General features: G+C 42.9%; 1 protein-coding gene across 1 annotated transcript in view; it reads right to left on the bottom strand.

Annotated features, from left to right (window-relative positions):
* Positions 1-22,410, bottom strand: part of PINX1 (PIN2/TERF1 interacting, telomerase inhibitor 1) — a 65,965-nt gene that overhangs the window by 29,030 nt on the left and 14,525 nt on the right. The window contains exons 5-6 of the mRNA XM_010840279.1: positions 19,511-19,603; positions 13,152-13,225 (exon numbers count right to left, since the gene is read on the bottom strand). Coding sequence (XP_010838581.1) covers positions 13,152-13,225; positions 19,511-19,603 — 167 coding nt within the window. The remainder of the gene's footprint in view (positions 1-13,151; positions 13,226-19,510; positions 19,604-22,410) is intronic.

Here is a 22,410-nt window from a genome sequence, read left to right as displayed (position 1 = left end):
ACCCCCGCCCCCCCCAACACACACACAAAGGCTTGCCTCAGTGAGAAAACCCTCCCCTCGCCTCAGTTGTTAGTTTGGTTAGGGACTATCTGTGCTGAGCTACATATGTTGCCTGCACCTCACTTTCTACTCTAAGAAAAGTTGCCCCTTCCATCCACATGTATTGTAAGAAAGTGAGAGCTTACACCTAAAAACACTTACAGAAAAGAAATTAGAGATGGGGACTATTCCTATTTTCTTAGAAAAATAAGTGCAGCATGATGTTTCAGATTTATTTGAATAAACTACAGGATTTGAGAAAGGTTTTCTATTTGTCCATATTTTAAGTTTCAGTGCATTTGGAATCTATTCTATTTGGACAGAAGAAAAAATTTCAGAAAATGGTAGGCCTAGATAAATGTATGAGAGACCTGTATTTATGTTTTATACTATTAACTATATTTGAATACGTTATCTATGTAAGATAGTCTCAGTAAAACTGACAGGACTTCGAAACGCCTGAAGCATTTCAGTGTTGTTTTTACGTCACAGGATAAACAGTTCCCTTCAGGCCCCAGAAGCCTGGCAGCTGCTGGGGAGACGAATGGACCTGTCTGCTCTTGCTTTCCTTTTTTCCAGTCTGGCTCTGCTACTCACCTTACTCTGCGTTCCAGGTCATTCCCACCACATCTGCCTGGCTTGTGGAAGTCCACCTGTGATGGGATCTGAAATGCACAGGTGAGTGGCTAGCCCACACGAAGTATGCAGGAAGAAGCACAAATACTTGAGCCAAAGCCAAATGGGCAAGTGGCCCACAGAGGTCTGGAGTCCCCCTCTGCCACTCCCAGCTTGGGCACAGGGAACAGAACAGGATGTCCGCACGCACCTGAGCACGCACAGGGGCCGGGAGATGAGAAGTCAGCGGACAGCGGTCAGAGGACAATGTTCAAGGAGTATGGATTTGAACATGGATCTTAGAAATGTTACTGGGAAAAGTAGGGTTTTTTTTTCTCCAAGTTAGGGTAACTTCCAACAAAGCTGAAGAGGGAACCTGTTCCAAACTGGAGTCTGGGTAGTCTTGGCTGGGCTATCTGTCACCACCTGCCTCCTGGAAAGCTGGCAAAATTCCTGCTGAAGGTCGGAGAACTCACAGGGCTGAGTTAAGACTGAGACCCAGGTCTGCAGTAAGCCTGTACCTCATCTACTACCCCACACCGTTCTTCCATTTGTTACCTCTGTTCTTTAAGATTTCTGTTCATCTCAGTTTTAATTTAAATTACATTTTCTACTGACAATGTCACTGCCACAAAGTACCTGGGCGCAGGTACATTACCTAGTAAGAGTCTGTTATTTGGCACGGGCCTTAGGGCTTCAGGGCTGCTTCGACACTGGAAATGTATGTAAACAGTGGCAATGTGAGGGTGACCCCGTCACTAAACTGGGCTTCCCTGGTGGCTCAGACAGTAAAGAATCCGCCTGGAATGCAGGAGATCTGGGTTCAATCCCTGGGTTGGGAAGACACCCTGGAGAAGGGCGTGGAGGCCCACTCCAGTGTTCTTGCCTGGAGAATCCCGGGCAGAGGAGCCTGGCGGGCTGCAGTGCATGGACTGCAAAGAGCCAGACACGCCTGAGCGACTGGCACACATCACTGTCACTAAACTACACTGATGCGATCGGATGTCACTGCAGAGTTCTATACAGTGCCGACAATTATACAATGTCAACGGGAATTACTTTCTGGCTCTTTTACTGTAAGCACTGTTGTGAGTAAACTGGATTTCTCTGGGTCATGGTTAACTAAAACAATAGAATGGAGTTCATCTACACATGATGGTTGAGAATAAAGTACAAATTCTTAAGATGACATGAGCCTCAAAAAGAAAGGCCACCACTCTCTTGTCCTTGGCCCCCAGAGCCTCCAGTCACACACTTACCAAGGCGAGCGCTCAGCAGAACCCACGTAACAAAGCATGTGGGCAATGAATCTGCCCAACTCTCCTCTCTGCCCTCTGCCTATGCTGACGTAGTGGCCCAGGTCTGCTACATTTTAGTATCACAAGCTCAGCAAAATAGAGACAAATACATTTCATGTACATACTGCTACTAAAAATAGAATGCTAGAACACGCAAAAACTTAAGTGAATTCTTTCTAATATCACGGATTAATCTGGCCTCATCCTACAGAGAGAGAAGTAAGGTGGGAATAAAGACTGAAGACTCACACAACTGCACCTCAAAGTCAATTTCTCATGTGCTAAAGTAGAAGAAAATGAATATGATCCAGGTTATTTGTTTGTACTTCTTGCCAATCATTTGAAAGATAATGACACTCTTTACATTTGCTTTTGTCTGAATGAATCTCAAAAATGCTCTCTCTCTCTCTCTCTCTCTCTCATACACACACACACACACACACACACACACACAATCTTATCCATACTGTCCAGATGAGGAAGCAGAACCATAGGACAATTAAGTAGCCAGATAACAGTGTAGTTCCTCAACCACAAGTGAAGAATGGAATCCTCTTACCTAGACTGTGGTTGAGCCCAACCTCTACAGACTTCAGTTTCCTTTTCTGAAAGTCAAGGGGAGAACTAGATGGTCCCTTTCTGTTCTAAAACCCTACAACCTGCTCAAAGTCACACAGAGGGTTGAGTGAAAGAACGGGGATTTGCACCTAAGTTTTCTGGCTTTTGAAACAATCAATATTCACTGAACTATGCCAAGTCCCTTCTAATAAATACAGCATCCATTGTCCTTCTAATCTGATCCTGGATGTTATAAACCTGTGATCAGTAACTCAAGAATCCTAATACCAGCCAAACAAGTTTGCCTAAAAGATAAAAGCACTTCTATCACAGACTGTGGATTTCATCACAGCCCCACAAGAGACCCTGCTGGTCATAGAGTAAGAGTGGTAAAGAAAACATTGCATCCTGCAAGGGAGCCACTGAAATGCAGCCAACTTACAACACTGTCCCTCCAACATGAAAAGGAAGTAAGAGACGTATTAAATGCCTGACAAGTCATGACTCTGTCCTATGAATAAGCTGAAAATGCACAGTGAAGATAAGGAAAGGAACCCAAAGATGTCAGAGAAATGAGCAAATAAAGAGCTTGGGGGATGGGGGAGCAGAGGGACAAGTCATAAATCAGAGGAACTCCCTCCCCAGGAGCACACGGAACAGCTTCAGGAATAAGCTCAGGGAGCCAACGACACCTGAGTCCCCTGGCCGGTGAGACAAACCTCTGAGACTTCACGCAGTGAGTAACTCACGAGTCAAAGACAAGTCCCTCTGAATTTTTCACTGCACATACAAGGGTAAACTTCACCATGAAAACAACTTTCACTCATGGAAAATGAAAGTGAAAGTTGGTCAGTTGTGTCCAACTCTTTGCGACCCTATGGACTATACAGAGCATGGAATTTTCCAGGCCAGAATACTGGAGTGGGTAGCCTTTCCCTTCTCCAGGGGATCTTCCCAACCCAGGGATTGAATCCAGGTCTCCTGCATTCCAGGTGGAATCTTTACCAGCTGAGCCACAATTGAAGCCCAAGAATCTTGGAGTGGGTAGCCTATCCCTTCTCCAGCGGATTTGCCCGACCCAGGAATTGAGCCAGGGTCTCCCGCACTTGTGGATCACTAATCAAATCTGGATATTGTAGGCCTAGAAAAGCTTTGCATTCCACTCCTAAGTCTGATGATAAAACCACCATTTTTCGAACTTGTTCCCATTCTGGGACTAAAGTCTCTTTGCCAGAAGCCAAATGATGACAAAAACCTATGAGTTACCCTGTACTCCTATATCTTTCTTCCTGCTTGTCATTCCCAGACCTAGATTTCCCAAGCAGGCACGAACAGACAGAGGAGAGTGGACCCAGGAGAAACCAAGGACTCTGCTGTCTCTACACCTCATCTCTGTGCCACGCCATCAGGGTGATGAACTGTAAGTAAGGACCATGGCCAAACTCTAGGTACTGGGGAAGGAAGTGCTCAGAGAACAGGCAAATTACGTTCTGTGAAAGAATCAAAATATCTATTCTCTGGTGGCATGCATCCTTCATCCACCATTATTCCCTCTCTCCTCTGGCTTCCATCCTTGATTTCTATTAATATTAACACAGATGACAAGAAGACTTATTGAAAGGATTTAAGGGAGGAGCAAACTAGGACACATTATGACAAAAATAAACCAGGCGCTAACGACTTTGCACTTGAAGAATGACCATGACATTGTGACCTACCGAGGAAATAATTCAACCATTCCTTGAGCAGAGTGAAATAAACATTAAAGAATATTACAACTAACGGATTCTTTGACAGATTTTATATTATGAAAACTTTCAGATATATACAAAATTGATGAACTCCCAATATTTCTGTCAATGACTAGCAAGGTTTTGCCACATCATTACTTCATTCTTTTGTTCTTTGCTAATGTAATTTTATTAATTTTTTTTTGCTAATGTAATTTTTAAAGCAGTAACCAGAAGCTTAACAATTCTTAGGTACAGTTATCGATTAAGAAACAGGAAAATTAACCTGTAACTAAAACAATACATTTGGATTCCCATGAGTATTAAAAAAAAAAAGTTCAATCTATCTAAGCATTTAATTATACCAGCTAACTCAGTTATCTAGTTTCTTAGTAAGCAACTATTAGAGACAGTGGGCTAGGGCCTATGAATGAACAGAAGCCGTGGCCACGGTCTGATGTGTGAACGAGGGAGACAGGGACTCTGCCGGTGGTCCAGTGGGTGGGATCGCCTTCCAGGGCAAGGGTGCAGGTTCTATCCCTGGCTGCGGAGCTGAGACTCCACGGGACTCATGGCCAAGAAACCAAAACGTAAAAAAAAAAAAAACCCAGAAACAATATTGTAACAAATTTAATACAGACTTCAAAAATGGTCCATGTGGCTGCATGAAAAAAAAATCTTAAAGTTAAAAAAAAAAAATTAAAGGGAGAAGTGAGACAGACATGATGCAAAGGGAAATGAAGAGCTAACGCGCTAAGGCAGCACATGGGGAGAGCAAATTCAAACAACTGCAGAGGTTGGTGAAGAGAGAGGCCGCGGCGAGGAATCCCTTCCTGAAGGTGCAGCTGTGACGCAGGCCCCCGAGGGCAGGGCTCCCTGTCTGCTCTGCCACGGCTGCATCACTAGTGCCCAGCAAAGAGGCATTTAGTCAAAATCTGCAGAACACATGAACGAGCCAGGACTCTAAGTCCAGTGCTTGCTCAACTGAGCAACTGTGTGTCCCCTCTTCCTTCATCGATGGCAGGAAGCAAGACTAGAGCTGCACGGGAAGGACTCGGACAGGCAGAGCAGACCAGGCCAGGGCAATGAAGGTGGAGGCAGTGAGGTGGGGACACGGAGACGTGAGGACAGAAGCCGCCCGGGGCTGTAGGGGACCGTCCTTGGTGGGGGGGCGTGGTGCTCCGCAGCTCGGAGAAGCAGGCATTTGCACCAGGAACAGAGAGCAGGGCGAGCTGGTGGAGGGTCTGGTGCGCTGGTCAAAGGGAGTCAGTGAGTGAGTGTGTGTGTGGGGGGGATGTAGGCGATGACTGAGAAGACACTAATACTACAAGAGAGAGATTTTGAAAGAACAGATGATAACAGGACACTCTGAAAAGAAAAACTGGGGTCAGGGAGAGTTTCTCCAGTTCCGAGAGAAATTCAGGGACAATAATGATCAGGACATCAGTAAACATGGAAAACCAGGAATAATGCAATAGCTATGTTAAACATACAAAATCAACAGAGTTGGTGATGTCTGACAGGATATGAAGGTTAAAGGAAAGAAACAAATCAAATATTATCCTCAAGTTCATGATCCAACTATGCAGGGTAAATAAGATCCACAATGATGAAAGAGATGCTTCGTGCTCTTAGGTTTGCCCCCTATAACTTGGGGTACCTGTTTCATCTACTCATAGTCGTTCTCACCTGGAGTGACCCCGCCAATGCCTCCATCTAAAACTCAGGACCAGAGAAGTTAAAAGCTTGGCTTGGGGTCATAAGAGTGACCTGATACTAAAGAGGAGACACTCTTGTCACTGAGTTCATGACCCTTTCCACTTCAGCATGACTAGTGTCCACGCATCTTTCCCAACAGAGCGATTATAATTCTGAGAAAGGCACGCCTGCAGCAGGCGAGGCCCCGTCTTCCAGCAGAACGCCGTGCATTCTTTCTGCCAGAGAGGAAACCGGAGCCAGGGGCAGACACATGACCCACGACCTCCCACGTGTGCACGGAGAACACACAAGAGGCGGCTGGCCAGCCCCAGGACTCAGCCTAAGAGTCTTCCGCGCCGGGCTCACAGCAACAACAGTGTACTTCTGACCGCTCAGAGTGCTTTCTGCCATCTACTCACACACCGCTACGGGCTGAGTTGGGAACTGCACATTTCCACGACACACTGTAGACAACCGAGGAGCTCGGCGAATGAGTTGTGCTAAAATTCATAACAAGGTGAATATTAGAGCCGATTATTTACCAGCAGAGCCACGAGGGAAGCACAAGAATACTGGAGTGGGTAGCCTATCCCTTCTCCAGGGCATCTTCCCAACCCAGGAATCCAACCGGGGTCTCCCGCATTGCAGGCGGGTTCTTTACCAACTGAGTAATGCGGGAGACCTGGGTTCGATCCCTGGGTTTGGAAGATCCCCTGGATAAGGGAAAGGCTACCCACTCCAGTATTCTGGACTAGAGAATTACAGTCCATGGGGTTGCAAAGAGTCAGACACACCGAGCAACTTTCATTTTCACTTTTCATTAGAGCCGAGGGAGAGAAGAGTAACAAAAAATACACAAACTCCTTCACTTCGAAGTGGGGGCTTTTCAGTCTTACCAGATTCATGTTCTGAAGGTAGGAGTGGGAGATACTCAAGAGGATGGGGAGCAGGAAGAGGAAGTCCACAGGAGAGGCCAGGGACAACCTGTAGTTCAGATTATTTCTAGACCAACCCTGTTTAAAGACACTTCATATGAGGAAGAAAATCTGAGTAGCAAATAAAGCAAGCTTTTGGTTTTTTGTTTTAGAATTGGAAAAATGCTGGGGCCAGGATATGAAAACAACACCTCTACCCAAGTCTTTTGAAATAGAACAGCTTACAATTTGGAACTGATAAATGAAGAAAAGGGTTGTTAAATTTTGAACAAAGGTTTTCTTTTGATGCAAAAGGGCTTTCTCTCAGTTTCTAACCTTCTTTCCTTTAGTAACTATTAGCTGAATGTCCCTATCCACTTACAGAATGAGGAACAGACATTTTTTCCCCTTAAAATAAAAATGTGTGAGGAGACACCAGGCTTACTCTTTCAGGGAGACTGAGCTTGAGTGGCTCAGCTACACAAAAGCTCCGCCAGGCCGCAGCTGGAGGGCAGGGTAAGACAGCCACGGAGAAGACAGAGCATGGCGCAGTGACCTCCTGCCCCACGTTCCCCCTGGGGCAAGAGCGCCTTTCTGGAGAAGCTGAACCCACCGAAGAAAAGACCTGCAAGAATTCTGACCTCTGGGGGTTCCCTAAGGAAAATGCCAACTCGCCATGACCATTCCACAGCACAACTCAGCCGCTGAGAAGTGCTGCCTAGGCAAACAGCTCTCAATCTGCTGCTCACTGACTAACTCTTAGACCACTGAGCAAAGGAACATCAGACAGTGGGGAACTCCTCCAACACGAAAGAAACAAGGCAAAACTAAGAGAGAAAAGGAGCCCGGGGGACAAAGACAGAAAAACAACCTGTACATCTCATAACATCATGCATTCAGAGACAAGGGAGTATGTACGGAATCCATGAAATAAGAACAAGATGCTATTTAAAGATAAAGATAAATAAATAAAAAGGGACAATCAGGTGATGAAAAATAGCTCAGGGAAATTAAAAATATGAGAGCAAAACTCAAAATTTTAATAGAAAAATTGGAATATAAAAATCAAGAAAATCTCCCCAAAAGAAGAACAAAATAGGAGACAAAAGATAAGAAAAATCTGAGGAACAACCCGATGTCCACCACTTACCTAATGATTCCAGATAAAACAAAAGAGAAAAAAAAAAACAAAGAATAAAAAGTAATTTTTCAGAACTGACAGAATAATATGAATCTTCACACTGGGAGGCCTAGCAAGAGTCTGATGAATAAAAATATGCAACAATTGACATTTCCACAAGATTTTCGAAATCCAAGGATAAGAAGGTTCTAAAAACTCTCGAAGACAAAATAAAGAAAATAAATATGTGTCATGGAGAGAAATAAGAAGAGTACCAGTGGATATCAGAAGACAGTAGAGCAACACCATCTAAATTCTGAAAGCAAATTCAGTCCAGAATTCTATACCCACACAATCTGCCATGACATTCTGATAGAGATTTTCAGAACTGCAGGCCTTCTTAAAAAGCTGCTGGAAGATGAGTGAGGAGACAGACACGGGATGCAGGCCAGAGCAGGTAACAGGAGCCAGGTGGAGCGGACCATCGACAGGGATAGAACAAGGCAAATCCAACAGCCAGCCCAGAGTGAACGGGCCGAGGGGTCTGAGGAGGGCGGTGTCCTGGGGAAAACACCGAGCTGACAGACCATCAGACATAAATGACACAGCAGAAAGTGTTGTACGCTGTGCCTAGTAGAGAGTATGGGGAAAATTACAGTTACACCTCGCTCCCCCACCAGAAAACATCACAAACGTGTTAGAGTACACTACTTGGCTTAGCAGGGAACACTATTTAGTCATAAAAATATAAACACCAAACACTAAAATAACACTATAATAAATAATAAGAATAATGCATCAGTATTTTGAGTGGTAAAAGGCCTAAATTCTAACCTACCAAAATAAAAATCCAGATAACGTCAGGAACTAACACATGAAGAAAGTCAATGTAAGATCTGTGCTTTAAATGTAAAGATAAATACCGTGTAAGATACCATGTGAAAAATGAAGGTGCTGTAAGAAACAGGCATAGGAGATAAAGAGGCGAGGGGGTGTGACGGAGGAATGTTGTTTTTTGTGCTGTTCAGTGCAGCTTAATTTTTAAATCTATGTGCATATATTACTTTGGAACCAGGATTCAAATTCAGACAGTGTGGACCCAAATCTGGAGCTCTTAACTTTGAAAGAAGGCAGGAAAATTTATAATCCATCAATTATTTTGGAGACAGCTATCTGATTGTCTTTCACCTCCTGATAAGCCTAGGCAATCAAAAGCAATCAGACTAACAGACACGAGTAAGGAGAAAGCATTTATTTTCTCGTATCTAAAATCCTATATTTTTCTATCAACAACAACAGAAAACACAGCCTAAACAGCAAGAGCAGCAGAAAAGGAAAAGTTGGAAAAAACTGCAGTCACACAAACTATAGTTAAAAAATGACTAAGTTTCTTTGATATATGAATTTGTTGGAAAACCATTTATCAACAGCCTGTTTCTCTCCAGCAGAGTCCCTCAAGCCGAGAGCCATGTCATTCCCCTTTGACTGATTAATTAGCCAATCAGGGGACATTTTTCATTGTGAGGCATGATGGTTTATTCCAGCTAATGTTTGGTCTCTAATGGCAACATATTAAAGCCAACTCGGCTATTTTAGCCCCGTGGAGTGACCAAAAGGAAAGGATAGAAGATAAATCAAAAGGCCTCCCTTCAGTTTCCCTTCAGTCCTTAACAAAACCCCCAAGGAGCAAATGGCTGGGGGAAAGATCCTCTACCAATAAAGAGAAAAAACAAAGAAAAGAAGGGTGGAAATGCCTTCAAGCCAGGGGGATCCTTTCCTGCTTCTGAAGAGCAATAATTTATCCTCTGTTGATTAACAGACCACTGATAGAACAGGCACCAAAAAGTCAATACCTAGCTCTTCTTGCTTTTATCAAAAGCTGTGCTCAATAGAAAATCCCGCTCTGCAATGCTTCCTCCTCACTTGGAATGGTTTCACCCGCACTCTGAATTAGACACGGCCAGCGAGGAACCTGATTGAAGGCACTATTTATACACCTGAAGAGAGGCAGCTACCCACTGTGCTACACGTGCTCTAAGCTTCTTACCCTTCTCTGTGCCCTTGACAGGCAAAGCATGGAGAAGGAGAACTTGGAGTATCAGAGGAATACAAGCTCCTACAGAAGACAGATATGAGTATTCACATATCCAGGAGACAGGAAGCACATCTTAGACACGCTCAGTATATACTGCCAAAACACTCAACAAGACAGTCCAAGCAGCTAGTCTCCACTATGCAATTCCACTCTTGCGTACATAACACCGCCCAGCTTTCTCACTTGATGGTAAGTGAAGGATTACAAACTAGCAGTCTGCGTCTGGTGAGATCACTGACTCCATCATCATGGTTATTATTTTGTGAATCTTGCACACTTTCAGACCAGGCTATGAGTTTCCCTGGTTCCCTGTCATCTTAAAGTCAGACTACGCACACATTTCCAGTCACATGCCTGGATCCACTGGCATTTGAGTGTGAGGCCTGGGAAGAGCTGTTACTCACGGTACATATTCTTTTTTGTGCTTTGTCTATTCAGGGACTCCTGCCCTTTGGTTCTAGGTTTGGGCGCATCAATTTTCTCTGCAGCTGTTTCTAACTTCTCCAGTAGTCATGTTAACAATGCCCTAGTCTGTGTTGTTCCCCCAAGGATTAAAGTATGTATCAACAGCTGAGTTCAATTCAACAAAACCTTCGTTGAGAACCTACTCCATGGCAGGCCTGGTTCTAGGTGGTATGGAGTACAAAACTCCTGCCCTCTAGGAGGTTCCAGTCTACTAAGGAAAGACAGACGGTACAAGCAAACTATTTAGTACCTCAGATAGTGACAACTGCTATGGAGAAAAATAAAGCAAAGGAGAGGGGACAAGAGTATCAGGGATTTTTGTTGTTACTGTTTGTATTTTCTGCTATAAATTAGGGTGTCAAGGAAGGCCAGCTGAGGCGACATTTGCACAAAAATGTGAGCTGGGGACAAGCACTCCATGCAGAGGAGCCACCAAGTGCTGAGAGTCAAGGCAGGAGCCCTCCTGAAGTACTGGAGGAACTGGAGGCCAGAGCGACAAGGGCAGAGCTGCAGGGAGAACCAGCCGAGGATGGCAGTGACCATGAGTGTGTGAGAGCTGGGAGGTGTCGTCACGCGGGACTTCAGGCCCCTGGGAGGGAAACCTGCTATTTCACCTCAACATTATTTGATTTCTTATTTAAACACATCAAACAATTCAGACTCATCTCCTGGAAAAAGGACATAAGTAGATAAAGTCAAAATTGCCCACATACCTGAAGATAAGGAAGAGCAATCGCAGTAACGGTCTCTCCTTTGTAGTCTAGGAAAATGTAAACCCTCAAGTCAAGTACCGTTTCGAATGTGAGTATTTCATGTGTTCGCTTTCCTCCAGAATCAGAGAACCTTCGACCCGGAAGTGCTCACATGCACGGCGTTCACGCTCCCCTATTACAAGACGGCCTCCAGGAAGCTGGCCACACGGTACATCCTGCACGGCTGGCCCGCTCTGCCAGCCCACGGGGTTTCCTTTCTCTGAGGAGGAATCTTTCTATGAATTTCATCCACCAGTTCCAGTCTGTCCTCTGAAGTTTACCAAACCAATCTGTTCCTTTCCTAGAGGACCCCTGAAACCATTCACACCTTCAAAGTCAGGGTCTCTCTGTAGTCCAGGCAGAATTTCCTAACTGCTCATCTGCTAATTCCCCGTGCAAAACTTGCTTTCCAGATCGCTTCGGCCCAAGTGCCACGCTCTAAACACATTCTTATAAAATACAGCACCCAGTTCAAATACAGTCACCAGTGCAGAAAACACCCCCAACATCTGTTGCTTCCAGCTGCTCTTAAAGCACCCCAAGCCTGAACTCAGGACAGTTACCATACTGCATTTCTTATTTTGACTTAGGTCAAACTTGTGGTCAGTTTACATGTTCCCAGCCTCTAAGTTAATTCTCATTCAGATGAGTTCTTTTCAAAGATTCAATGAGATCTTACACATCTTCACAAATTTGATCTATCTGGCTTTGGTCAAATGCCCCAGCTCAGAGAGAGTATTGTGAATCTTGATTCAAAATCAATGGTCAACACGCTGATAAAAATTACTGAAGTCATCACTGCTGGCAAAAAAATACAGACCTAAAATGTGATAATGAGCTTGTTTGTGGGCTTAGTTTAATTTTACTGCTAACCAAAAGGTGCTTCCTTGTAAAATGACCTTAGCAAACTCTAGGCTGGGAAAGCAACTCAATTCATGAATGGTGATGCCAGGTCCAGGTGAGGAGAGGGAGGCAGAGTGACAGAGACTTGTAGGAGGAAGCGAAATTCAAATTCAAGAGTGCACATCTAGCAAACCACTTACAAAACTCAACCCAATTCACAAAAAAGAACATGAAAATTCAAAACTAATGAGAAACAACCAACCAACCAGGGACTTCCGTGGTTGTCCAGTGGCTAAGACTCTGGGCTTCCAATGCAGGGGCCCGGGTTTCCATCCCTGGTCAGGGAACTAGCTCCCACATGCTGCAACTAAAGATCTCATGTGAAATCAATCAACTAATCAATCAATAATTCTTTTTTTTTAAATTTAACCAACCAAAAAAGAAAAGTCTGCTTGGAAGTTAGTTTTCAGATTTCACAATCAGCAAGAAATGGGAGACACTAAAAAACTATTTCCATTAGTTCCTATCTGGTTGAACTTCCTGATACTCCTTTTTTTTTTTTTCCTTCTCTCAATTTTTCCCTCCCCCACATTCCCAGTTTCCTTCCGCTATCCAGCTTGTTTCCTGTTTCAGCCTTATCACTACAGAAAATACTCCTAAACCACATAGAGGATCGAGAGTGTGCCCCAGCATTCCTGCTCTGTTTCTCTAAACAACACGCCTCTGGCTCAGGCTTTTGGCAAAGGGTGTTCTTCCCTGAGGTTAGTCTAGTCCACACACCAGGAGGAAAAAAAACCCAGATAATACACACTGTTTTTAAGGCTCCTTGTAATCTATCAACTGTTATTATCATCTATCAATCATTACTAAGAGGATCACATTTAGCCTTTGTGTGAAGCCTCTAAAAGTTTTTTTTTTGGTAACTTTGTCTGGAAAGTACTGTTAGTAATAAACATAAATAGCTCTATACACAGTTGAAAATCAGTGTTGAGACACAACGTATCAATCGTAGGTGGTTTCATACCTCAGGGGTCCTCTTCTGTCTTTTTCCAAAAATGCAGTCAAGATCTGTTTGGCTCCGAGATGAGAGATCCTTACCTAGAAATACATGATGCCTTCAGTAATACATTCTAGAATAAGAAGCACAAATATAAACTGTAAAACTGGGTTTGGGAAATAAATAAACAATTTTGTAAATGACCAACTTTCTCTTTCCCTTTCACTGACTTTTGCTGTTTTTCAGTTGCCAAGTCTTGCCTGCCTCCTTGCAGCTCCATGGACTGCAGCAGGCTGGGCCTCCCTGTCCCTCACCATCTCCCAGAGTTTGCTCAAACTCATGTCCATTGAGTCAGTGATGCCCTCCAACCATCTCATCCTCTGCTGCCCCCTTCTCCTTTTGCCTTCAATCTTTTCCAGAATCAGGGTCACACTGTTTAATCACTAAATACAATTAATTAAACTTAAAAATTAAACAAGTGAACCAGAACCCCTGACTTCCTCTTAATGGGACAAACAAGCCTGAGCATGCAGGTGGAGAGGAAAACTAAATTCTCAAGCTAGCTCTACTACTGGTACACTTTCAAGGTATAATTTCTGGGCCTCTGGGTTCCCTTAGTAAACAGTAAAATTCTGTTACTTCAAGGAGACAGGAGTTATACTCAATGAGGGTTACAAAATGCAGAATAAAAATATGCTGCTAAGATACATAGCTCCAAAACCCCACCTGTGCACAGGAAAGAGAACATTCTGTATTGACACATACAAGCTCAGTAATTAATTGAATGTATGAAATTTTTTTATAAATACAAATTAAAATTGCTGCATTAGGGTGAAAAGATTTCAGACTTTTTCTGTTTGTTTTTTTCACTGTAATAGTGTTATCATTTTAAATAAAAGGATAAGTAATAAGTAGGAAATTAAATGGCTTCTGGCAAACTGGTATCCAAAGGACCCTTGATTCTTATTAAAAACACTAAACTCTTTAACTTAATTTCAAACCCACAAACCAACTAATTTAAAACTCACTTCTATGGAATTTCCACTTCTACCGACAATACTGTGTGAGCAGCCAACCAAATCTAGTCCCATTTGTCAACTTCATGGTAGATGTATATATAAAGTCTGGAAGCTCCGGGGGAGTGAGGCTCTGGCTTAGACACAGGAATCTGTTTTGAGTTGGAAGCCTGAGTTCCACTGTCACGGATTCAGTTATCTTCTTGGCTTCCTGCAGCAACCTGACTTGGCACAGCACTGTCGTGACCCAGAAGGGTTCCAGTTCACTGGCTACCGCTGGGGCATTCAAATATGATATTGCTCAGTGACTCCATGAAATTAAAAAAAAAAAAAAAACACCCTGCAATGTAATGCAAAACCAGGTGCCCAAACCAGTCTCTGAGGCTGCCGTACCAGACTCCTAAGTCCAGTCGGCGTGACCTGTTCCCACCTGGAGGGCAGGCTCTGCATTGCTCTCACCCCTCTGCCTGAGCTGGAAATAAAGAAAGCTTCCTGGTTCTAGCTGCTTAGTCCATAGAGCCCAGACAGATGATCCCAGAGGAAGCCTACTCATGAGCAAAATGAAGCCTCCCAGATGGAAACGCAGACAATGAACCGGAATAGTGGAGGATAAAGCTGGCCACTGAGGGGAGACGTGGGCAACCCTCAGGAGGCCTGAGGTCTGTTCTGAGCTTAGTCCTCAGTGTAACCCGTTCCACACTGCAGAGAACATTCAGGGCGGCAGCTTCTATTTCAGAAAAAGGAGTTGTACTGGGATCAAAATACATACTGGCCACCCACCCCTAAGCTAGCTTCTGAAATGGAACAGACACCCTAAAAGAAATGCAAATGACAATCACTTTTACAACAACTCAACTAAAAAGAATGCTGGAGGGATTAGAAAGCGGGGGGACGGACATGCAAGATCACAATTCTAAAACAGGATGTCAAAACATGAACACACGGAGATGAAAAATGAAGCTAAAAATCAAAGGGAAGCTGTCAAGCTAATAAGAGAATGTACCAATGAAAGTGCAAGTGTTTCTAAAGTTTTGGTGACGGGTTCTTGTATCAGAAATGCTTATCCTTTAGCAAAGTTCACTTAAGCAAATGTGGAAACCAGGACTGTTACAGGCCTTGCTCTGGATTTGATCTGGAAAACAAAACACAGAGAAGAATTAAGAGTCAGAGACCAAAGGAAAGGAACTTAAAGGCAGATGAAACTGTGAAGATGGAAGTGATATTGAAATAGTCATTAGGTAATGGTCCTGGTTGACTAGTTTATAAATGTTATAAAATTATGGCCAGTTTTGAATACAATATGTATATTAAAAATGAGTTTGAAAGTTACTGGTCTCCATTCTCAATCATGGTCAACTCACAGCAAACACTGTTGATGAACTTCTCTTAGAGAAAAGGACATCAAATCATTGAACAGAATAGGAAATATATGACATCTGCCTGGATTTGGTTTCTGTACTCACTAGTCTTCAACTGGCCACAATACTCCAAGAACCAAGGATAAAAAGATTCCAGTAGCCAAGCTGATGTAACAAAGTCATGAAAGGATGACCTGATTCTTTCAGAGAACAGCACTTTACTTAGGATCATTTTAGCTGTTTTTCTAATAATGAGGACTTTCAGGTGTTCCCTTCAATCAGTGTAGCGATTTGGAGAGAAGAACATGACCCCTACAGCCAGACTCACTTACAACACCAAGAAGCCCACATGGGAAGCAAGTAAAACTGTAAAAAACCAACACAAGAACTTAAGAATCATGGAGATGTAGAGCCTCTCTCAGTTCAAGGGCAAAAGTCATACAGAGCCCAACAAGGGAGCACTGTGTTATAAGCAGAGCTCAAAACACTGAGTTTTTTAACTCGTAGTAAAGGTACAAGGGAAAGGAAATGCAGGTTGAAAAATACACCAGTTAAATAAAAAACACTGAAGTGTTACATAGGTAGCTAGCTTCACTTGCTTCAAAAATTTATTTGCATACCCCAATCAAGAAGGATAAAACAGACAATATTATATTTTGACTTTGTTTTTTAATGAAAACATATAGAACAGATAATAAGCCGAGGAATGGAAGATGAGGAAACTTCTCTGAAAGGGTAATAATGTGAGAAAATCAGGAAACCTGAAAGAATCGAAACGGGGTGAAATGAGATCTTCACACCTGATAATAAGACAGTTGGAATATTTTTTTAAAGCCTGCAATGGTGCTCCTTTACACTTAAATGTCAAAAGAGCCAGAAGAAGGAGAACACCCACCTCTAGCAGAGTCTGGCTGCAGGGAGCCAGCCTTGCCAGGACACTAAAGTCGGTGTCAGACGAGCAGCTGACCACCAGGACACGCGAGACGAGTACGAGTACTTTCCTTATTTAAGGAGTGAAGTATCACAGATTGTTACAGGAAAAAGAAGTCTAAATACAACGAAGCTGCACAAGTGCTGTCTACACAACCTTCCACCCACTCAGCCACCGCACGACTGGGAGCAAAAAGCCAGGCTTTCTGGACAACCTCGCCCTGTTAAATATTAAAAACATCAAAAGTGGCTTTGGAGAAATTGCCATCTTCCCTAATTTTCTTTTCTCTGTGGGTACAGCCTCACCAAACGTTTTTTAGATTAAAAGAAACCACCACTGAGTTTAGGCCCTTAAACAAATATGGATGAAATTAACATCTTGAAATTATGTAATAAATTACGTCGACTTTAAATGATAAACTTAGGATGAGAGAAAGGAATAATTATGTATCAGAACTAAAATGCTACAGCCAATATTTAAGCAGTAACAAATTTTACAATACTGTTCGCTGCTGTAATCTCTCTGCAGTGAAATTTTTATCTTCATTTTTCTCACCGAGCTAAATAAAATGCTGCCTTCTCGTGTTTGGGGTTTCTGGACCGTTGATGGGGCTACAATATGAACCCTCCTCATCCAATGAGTGAGTTACTGTAAAAGCAGATCCCTGAGCTAAAATCCTTATCATCCATTATGCTGAACACCCATGATTTCCATATAATGGCATCATTTCTGATAAATTCTGAAAAAGAACCTATTTTAGAACTCAACAATGACTTAAAAAGATCTTTCATTTCACAAAAAAAGGAGACTGAAGCTGACAGAAGGCAAGAGGTTAAGTGATTTGTCTGAGAGTCACAGCCAGAAGCCAGGTTCCTGTGGCCTAAGATAGTCTGCCGTGGAGGAGACACAGTTTATCATTCACATTCAATGACAACAGTTGCTCTACAAGGGAGACTTCTTTCAATAAATTAAAGCACTTTAAAATAAACTTACACTGTGGACTGTTAAAATAGATGGCAACTGATTATTTCCTCACTACCTGGATTCCTGCCTCCTCCTGTGTTCTCTACTGATTTCCACTCTGCTTTTCCCCTGTTTTCCCACTCATTCTCTATCTTTGTAATATATCTTGAATTATCTTCCCTGCATTCCATTGCCCCCCTTCTCCCCAAACAAAGCTAATTAATAAGCAAACCTCATATTATTTTATTTTTAAGATTTTTTTTTAAGTCTTCAATTGAACTCATTACAATATTGCTTCGGTTTTATGTTTTTTGGTCCTGAGGCATGTGGGATCCTAACTCCCTGACCAGGGAATGAACCTGCACTCCCTGCATTGGAAAGCGAAGTCTTAACCACTGGTCCACCAGGGAAGTCCCACAAACTTCATTTCAAAACAGAGAAAAAGAAGGAATAACACACCAAGCAGGCTGACAGGGTGAACTGGCAAGGGGATGGCTTAACTAGAAACAGAAAGAAGACGCTCCCGGCATCCACAGATTAAAGTAGATCGAAGAGGTTTATTCTGGCTTCAGCAAATGCTTCAGGTGAAATCACACATGCAGGCTGCCATAAGAAGAAGATTCTGTTGCAAAAGTGAAAGCTTAAAAGGCTGCCATGCTATCCAAAAGTCACAGGGCACTTTTAATTTCATTAGTTTGCTAAGCACCCTGCTCCTGTATCTATTTTTTTCCCCTATAGGGTCTAATGAAAAGGAAGGATATTTCAGGGATGGGGGTGAAGTGACCATTTAGCCCCTCCTGGAAAGGACTGATGGGCGACCAAGGACTGTTTTCTGTCCTGCAGCAGGTCAGGAGTGGAGAGAAGCTCTGCTTAGGGCCATACTGGAGAATGACAGAGAAGGTTCTACCCTGGGAGAAAGACGAGGGGCTAACATGATGAGCCAGATGACCATGCCTGCTAGGAGACGGAAGGGGGAAGCCCCAGTCTCTCTCTGCACACGTCCCCAAAACTAATCAGCTCTGCCATGAGCCCTCCGTCACACCGAGCCCAGTCTACCTTGTGGGGTCCTGCTCCAAATGAGAACCACCATGAAGAGTTTAGAGCAGTGGGAACTCCAGCTCCCTACTGCTGTTCAGGGGGTTCTAGGAATCAGGGAATTCCCAATCACGTCAACAAGACTAAAGCAAAGATATGCTTTTCCTGCCATATAGAGGTAGAAATATACATCCAGTCTTCCATAGATGAACCATCACAAGGTGACTAGATAACATAATTATCATCATACTTATACTTTAAGTATATTAATATGATAAACAGGGGTTTATACCTGGGAAGTATGCTTAATACATGACAATGGGAAAATATCTGGGGAGTTGATGAGGTCAAGTTAAATGGTTTCTTTCCGATACAAGACTGCCACCTCCTGGTTATAGAGGACAGCTGCACCCACGACTGACCACGTACAGCCCTGGAACCGGAGTCGGGAGGTGACGATGGGGGAAGACAAGTTTTCTAACACTACCTTTGCAGTGACCGTGGAACAGTTAAGTCTGCACTCCATGAACCAGAGAAACGGTGTGGAACAGTAGAAGAGTTAACTCGGGAGTGAGATCTTTCATACTGGAGAACTCAATATAGAGGCCACTTCATGAATGTTTATGAATCTCATATAGATTCTATGTGATTCTCTAAATGGGTCCATTTTAAAAGCTTTTCGACACCAAAATTAAACTCTAAAAAAAGCTTAATGCAACTAAGAGAAATGTAACTAAAAGTACTGAGTGATAAATTTAGCCACATAAAAGTCTGTCTTCTCCTCTAAATATTAATAGCATGTTAACTTCCACGCTCAGCTTTGCCAGAGGACTTGCACGCAGTCTAAGGGCAAAGCTGGGGCCCACCTCGGCATGAGTGAGGCTGCGTCTGCCTCACTCTAACAAGTCCCCCGGTGACTCACAAGTGCGGACACCTCAGCACTGCTGTGGATCAAGCCGGTCAGTGAGTCCCTCCTTTTCCATTTTGTACATAAGACAAGTGATGCTGGTGAAGAGCTAAAAATACTCTAAGAAATCCAGATGTGAACACAGAGATTTAAAACAAAGAAACGTGCGATTTTACCTTTTGTGAATTTCATATAGTGAACACGGTTTTTGGAGATTTTGGACTTCTCTTCAAGACTGAAAGACTTCTTTTCCTTATTGTCTGGGGAGTCTTATAAAAAAAAAAAGGATGAAAAGTATTTCATTAAACTCTCTGCATTCCATTCTCAATCCCCTACAGTGACACGGTCTTGTCTAAATAAAATCTTTAGGAGCTTTATCATTTATTACTGAACTGTAACCAAAGATTAGAAATATTCTTAAATTGTGTACTACCCATCAGGCAAGGCTATTCTCCAGAAATTTGTAACATCCTGGAGGAAGAGAAATGAAAATTTGTGTTCACACAAAACCTCCGCATGAATGTTCATGACAGTCTTATTTGTGATAATAAGTTACTGGAAATAAACCAAAATTCCTTCAATGGGTGAATGGCTAAGCAAATTCTGGTACTCCCTTTTATGGGAACATTACTCCACAATAAAGAGGAAGGAGATATTGATACTGTGTGACAACCTGGATGTACTTCACTGGCGGGCGACTGACGGGCATTATGCTTAAGTGAAAAAAGTCAATCTACATACTAAATGATCCACTCAGACATTCTGGAAAGGAAAAACTACAGAGATGGAGAACAGTGAAAGGTTTAACGGGGACAAAGATGAACGTGGAGTTTGGAAGCTGGAGGGGTAAGGTGGGTACAAATACAGAAAGGCAGCGTGAGGCAGCTCTTCTGTGGTGACAAAGCAGTTCCGTATCTTGAATGTGGTGGTAGCTACACGAATCCATACATGTGATAAAACTGCACTGAACTACACACACACAATTAAATGAAGGCTAAAAAACCCAAAATACCGGTGAAAACTGAATAAGAACTGTGGTCTAGTTAACAGTCAACACCAGTGTCAGTTTCCTAGTTTTGATATCATGCTATGGCTCTATTAGATGTCACCGTTGGAGAAACTGGATGAAAGGTATTCAGGACTCTTTCTGCAACTATTTTTGCAATTTCCTGTAAGCCTAAAATTGTTTCAAAATAAAAACTTCTTTTAGAAAGTGAGTAAAGGTAAGACAGATTGATAATCCAAAAACAGGTCGGAGATGAGATGAGGAGCAGAGCTGGCACTATGCTCTGAGTCTGAGCCACCACCTCAAACTCCAGAGTTAGCTGGAGGCTCACCTTTCAGGGTAAAAACAACAATAAAAACAAATCGCTGAGGAATGAAGTCATGTGGTTATATTCCTTTGACGAAAGAGGAAAATGTGGGGGAGAATGTAGTCCCTCACCTGAAATATCAAAGCAAGTAGATCTGGGGTAAGAGTCAGTGACAGGATTCTAACGAGCTGCCTGTATGCCCTCATCTTTATCTATTTGTCAAATTCAAGTAGCAGAAAGAGAATGTCATAGGTAGAAAAGACACTGAATTTTCCTATGGTTATGTCATAAGGAAATATATAAAGATGAGATTAGAGAAAGGAGAAAAAAGAAATTTTCACCTTAATACTGAAGCAAAACAAGCACATGCTTGTTTAACATGATTAAACATGTTAACTAACTGTAATTCTTCCCAGGAAATTACACAGTAAGTTTCCGAACATAAAGGTAGATGCTTCAAGCTTTCAGATTAAGCAGGGCTTAATCACATCAACAGCCTGAAACATTCTCCATGATCACTTTCCAAGAACAACTTGCACCTTCTTTCAAAGACATCCTACCTGTAAATTTCTCCTGCTCTTTTTGCAGGCAAAAAACTTCATATAGCACATTACATTCTCAATTTGGATGTTCCAAACACAAATCACCAAGCAGCATACCAGATTGAAGTAGTTTTTACCAATGGAAAGCTTCTTAAGTACTAGCTGTTGGGCTAGGCTTTCTATGCATTCCTGCATTTCATCTCACAACCACCCTGGAAGATAGCTGCTATGATTATTAAACCAACCTCACAGGACACTGAAGCATGGAGGGTAAAGTAAGACCCACTGAGGAGGTGGCTATGAGGGAACTGGGAGCCAGGCAGATACATGTGACAGTGCACATCCTTAACCTGTGCACTGTGTTGCCGCAGAGCTGTGCTCACACTCAGGGGAGGGGAGAACCTCCTGGGAGCCTCACCACCTTCCCAGAGCAAACCTGAGCCCTGACGCGTCCTAGGGCACCAGTTTCTACCTGCCTGTCCACACGCACGCTTACCTAAAGCTGCTCTGTCCTGTGCAGATACATCACTCTGGTCCTCCTCCCACTTGACACCAGAGGAGCACAGGTCTCCTTGCACCAGGATCAGTAAGGAACAAGCTGCAGAGCTGGTGTCAGGGAGGGGTCCTTTCATCAAAGCCAGTCCCCTCCCCACCCTATCTATCTCATCAAGAGAGGCAGTTCCAAAAAGGTTTTACCATTCTAACAACTATTTATCAAAACTTGCATTTCCTGGTTTTGTTCATTGTTGTGCAGTTACCCAGTCGTGTCCAACTCTTTGCGACCCCATGGACGACAGCACGCTGGGCCTTTCTCCCTCACCATCTCCCGGAGTTTACCCAAGTTCAAGTTCATTGCATCGGTGATACTGTCCAGCTGTCTCATCCTCTGATGCCTTCTTTCCTTTCTGCCCTCAATCTTTCCTAGCATCAGGGTCTTTTCCAATGAGGTGTCCGTTTGCATCAGATGACAAAAATACTAGTTTGCTAGTTATAACCTACTAATTAGTAATGACAACTGAATCCAAAGGAAAAATATTTACACATAGGCCTTGAGGTTACTAGAAATAAACCAAAAATTTACATGTATTTGTTTTGTAGCAGAAAAACAAGACAAGATGATGAGTTTTTTAAAATTCAAGCAAAAAATATATTAATACAAAATATCATGGGGTATATACAATGGAATTATTTCAGAGGAAAAGAAACTAGAAAATATAATAT

Source organism: Bison bison, unplaced genomic scaffold (genome assembly GCF_000754665.1).
Source record: "Bison bison bison isolate TAMUID 2011002044 unplaced genomic scaffold, Bison_UMD1.0 scf7180017864143, whole genome shotgun sequence".
Lineage (NCBI taxonomy): Eukaryota > Metazoa > Chordata > Mammalia > Artiodactyla > Bovidae > Bison > Bison bison.
Note: the sequence above shows the minus strand (reverse complement) of the source record. Positions and strands in the feature narration are given on the sequence as shown.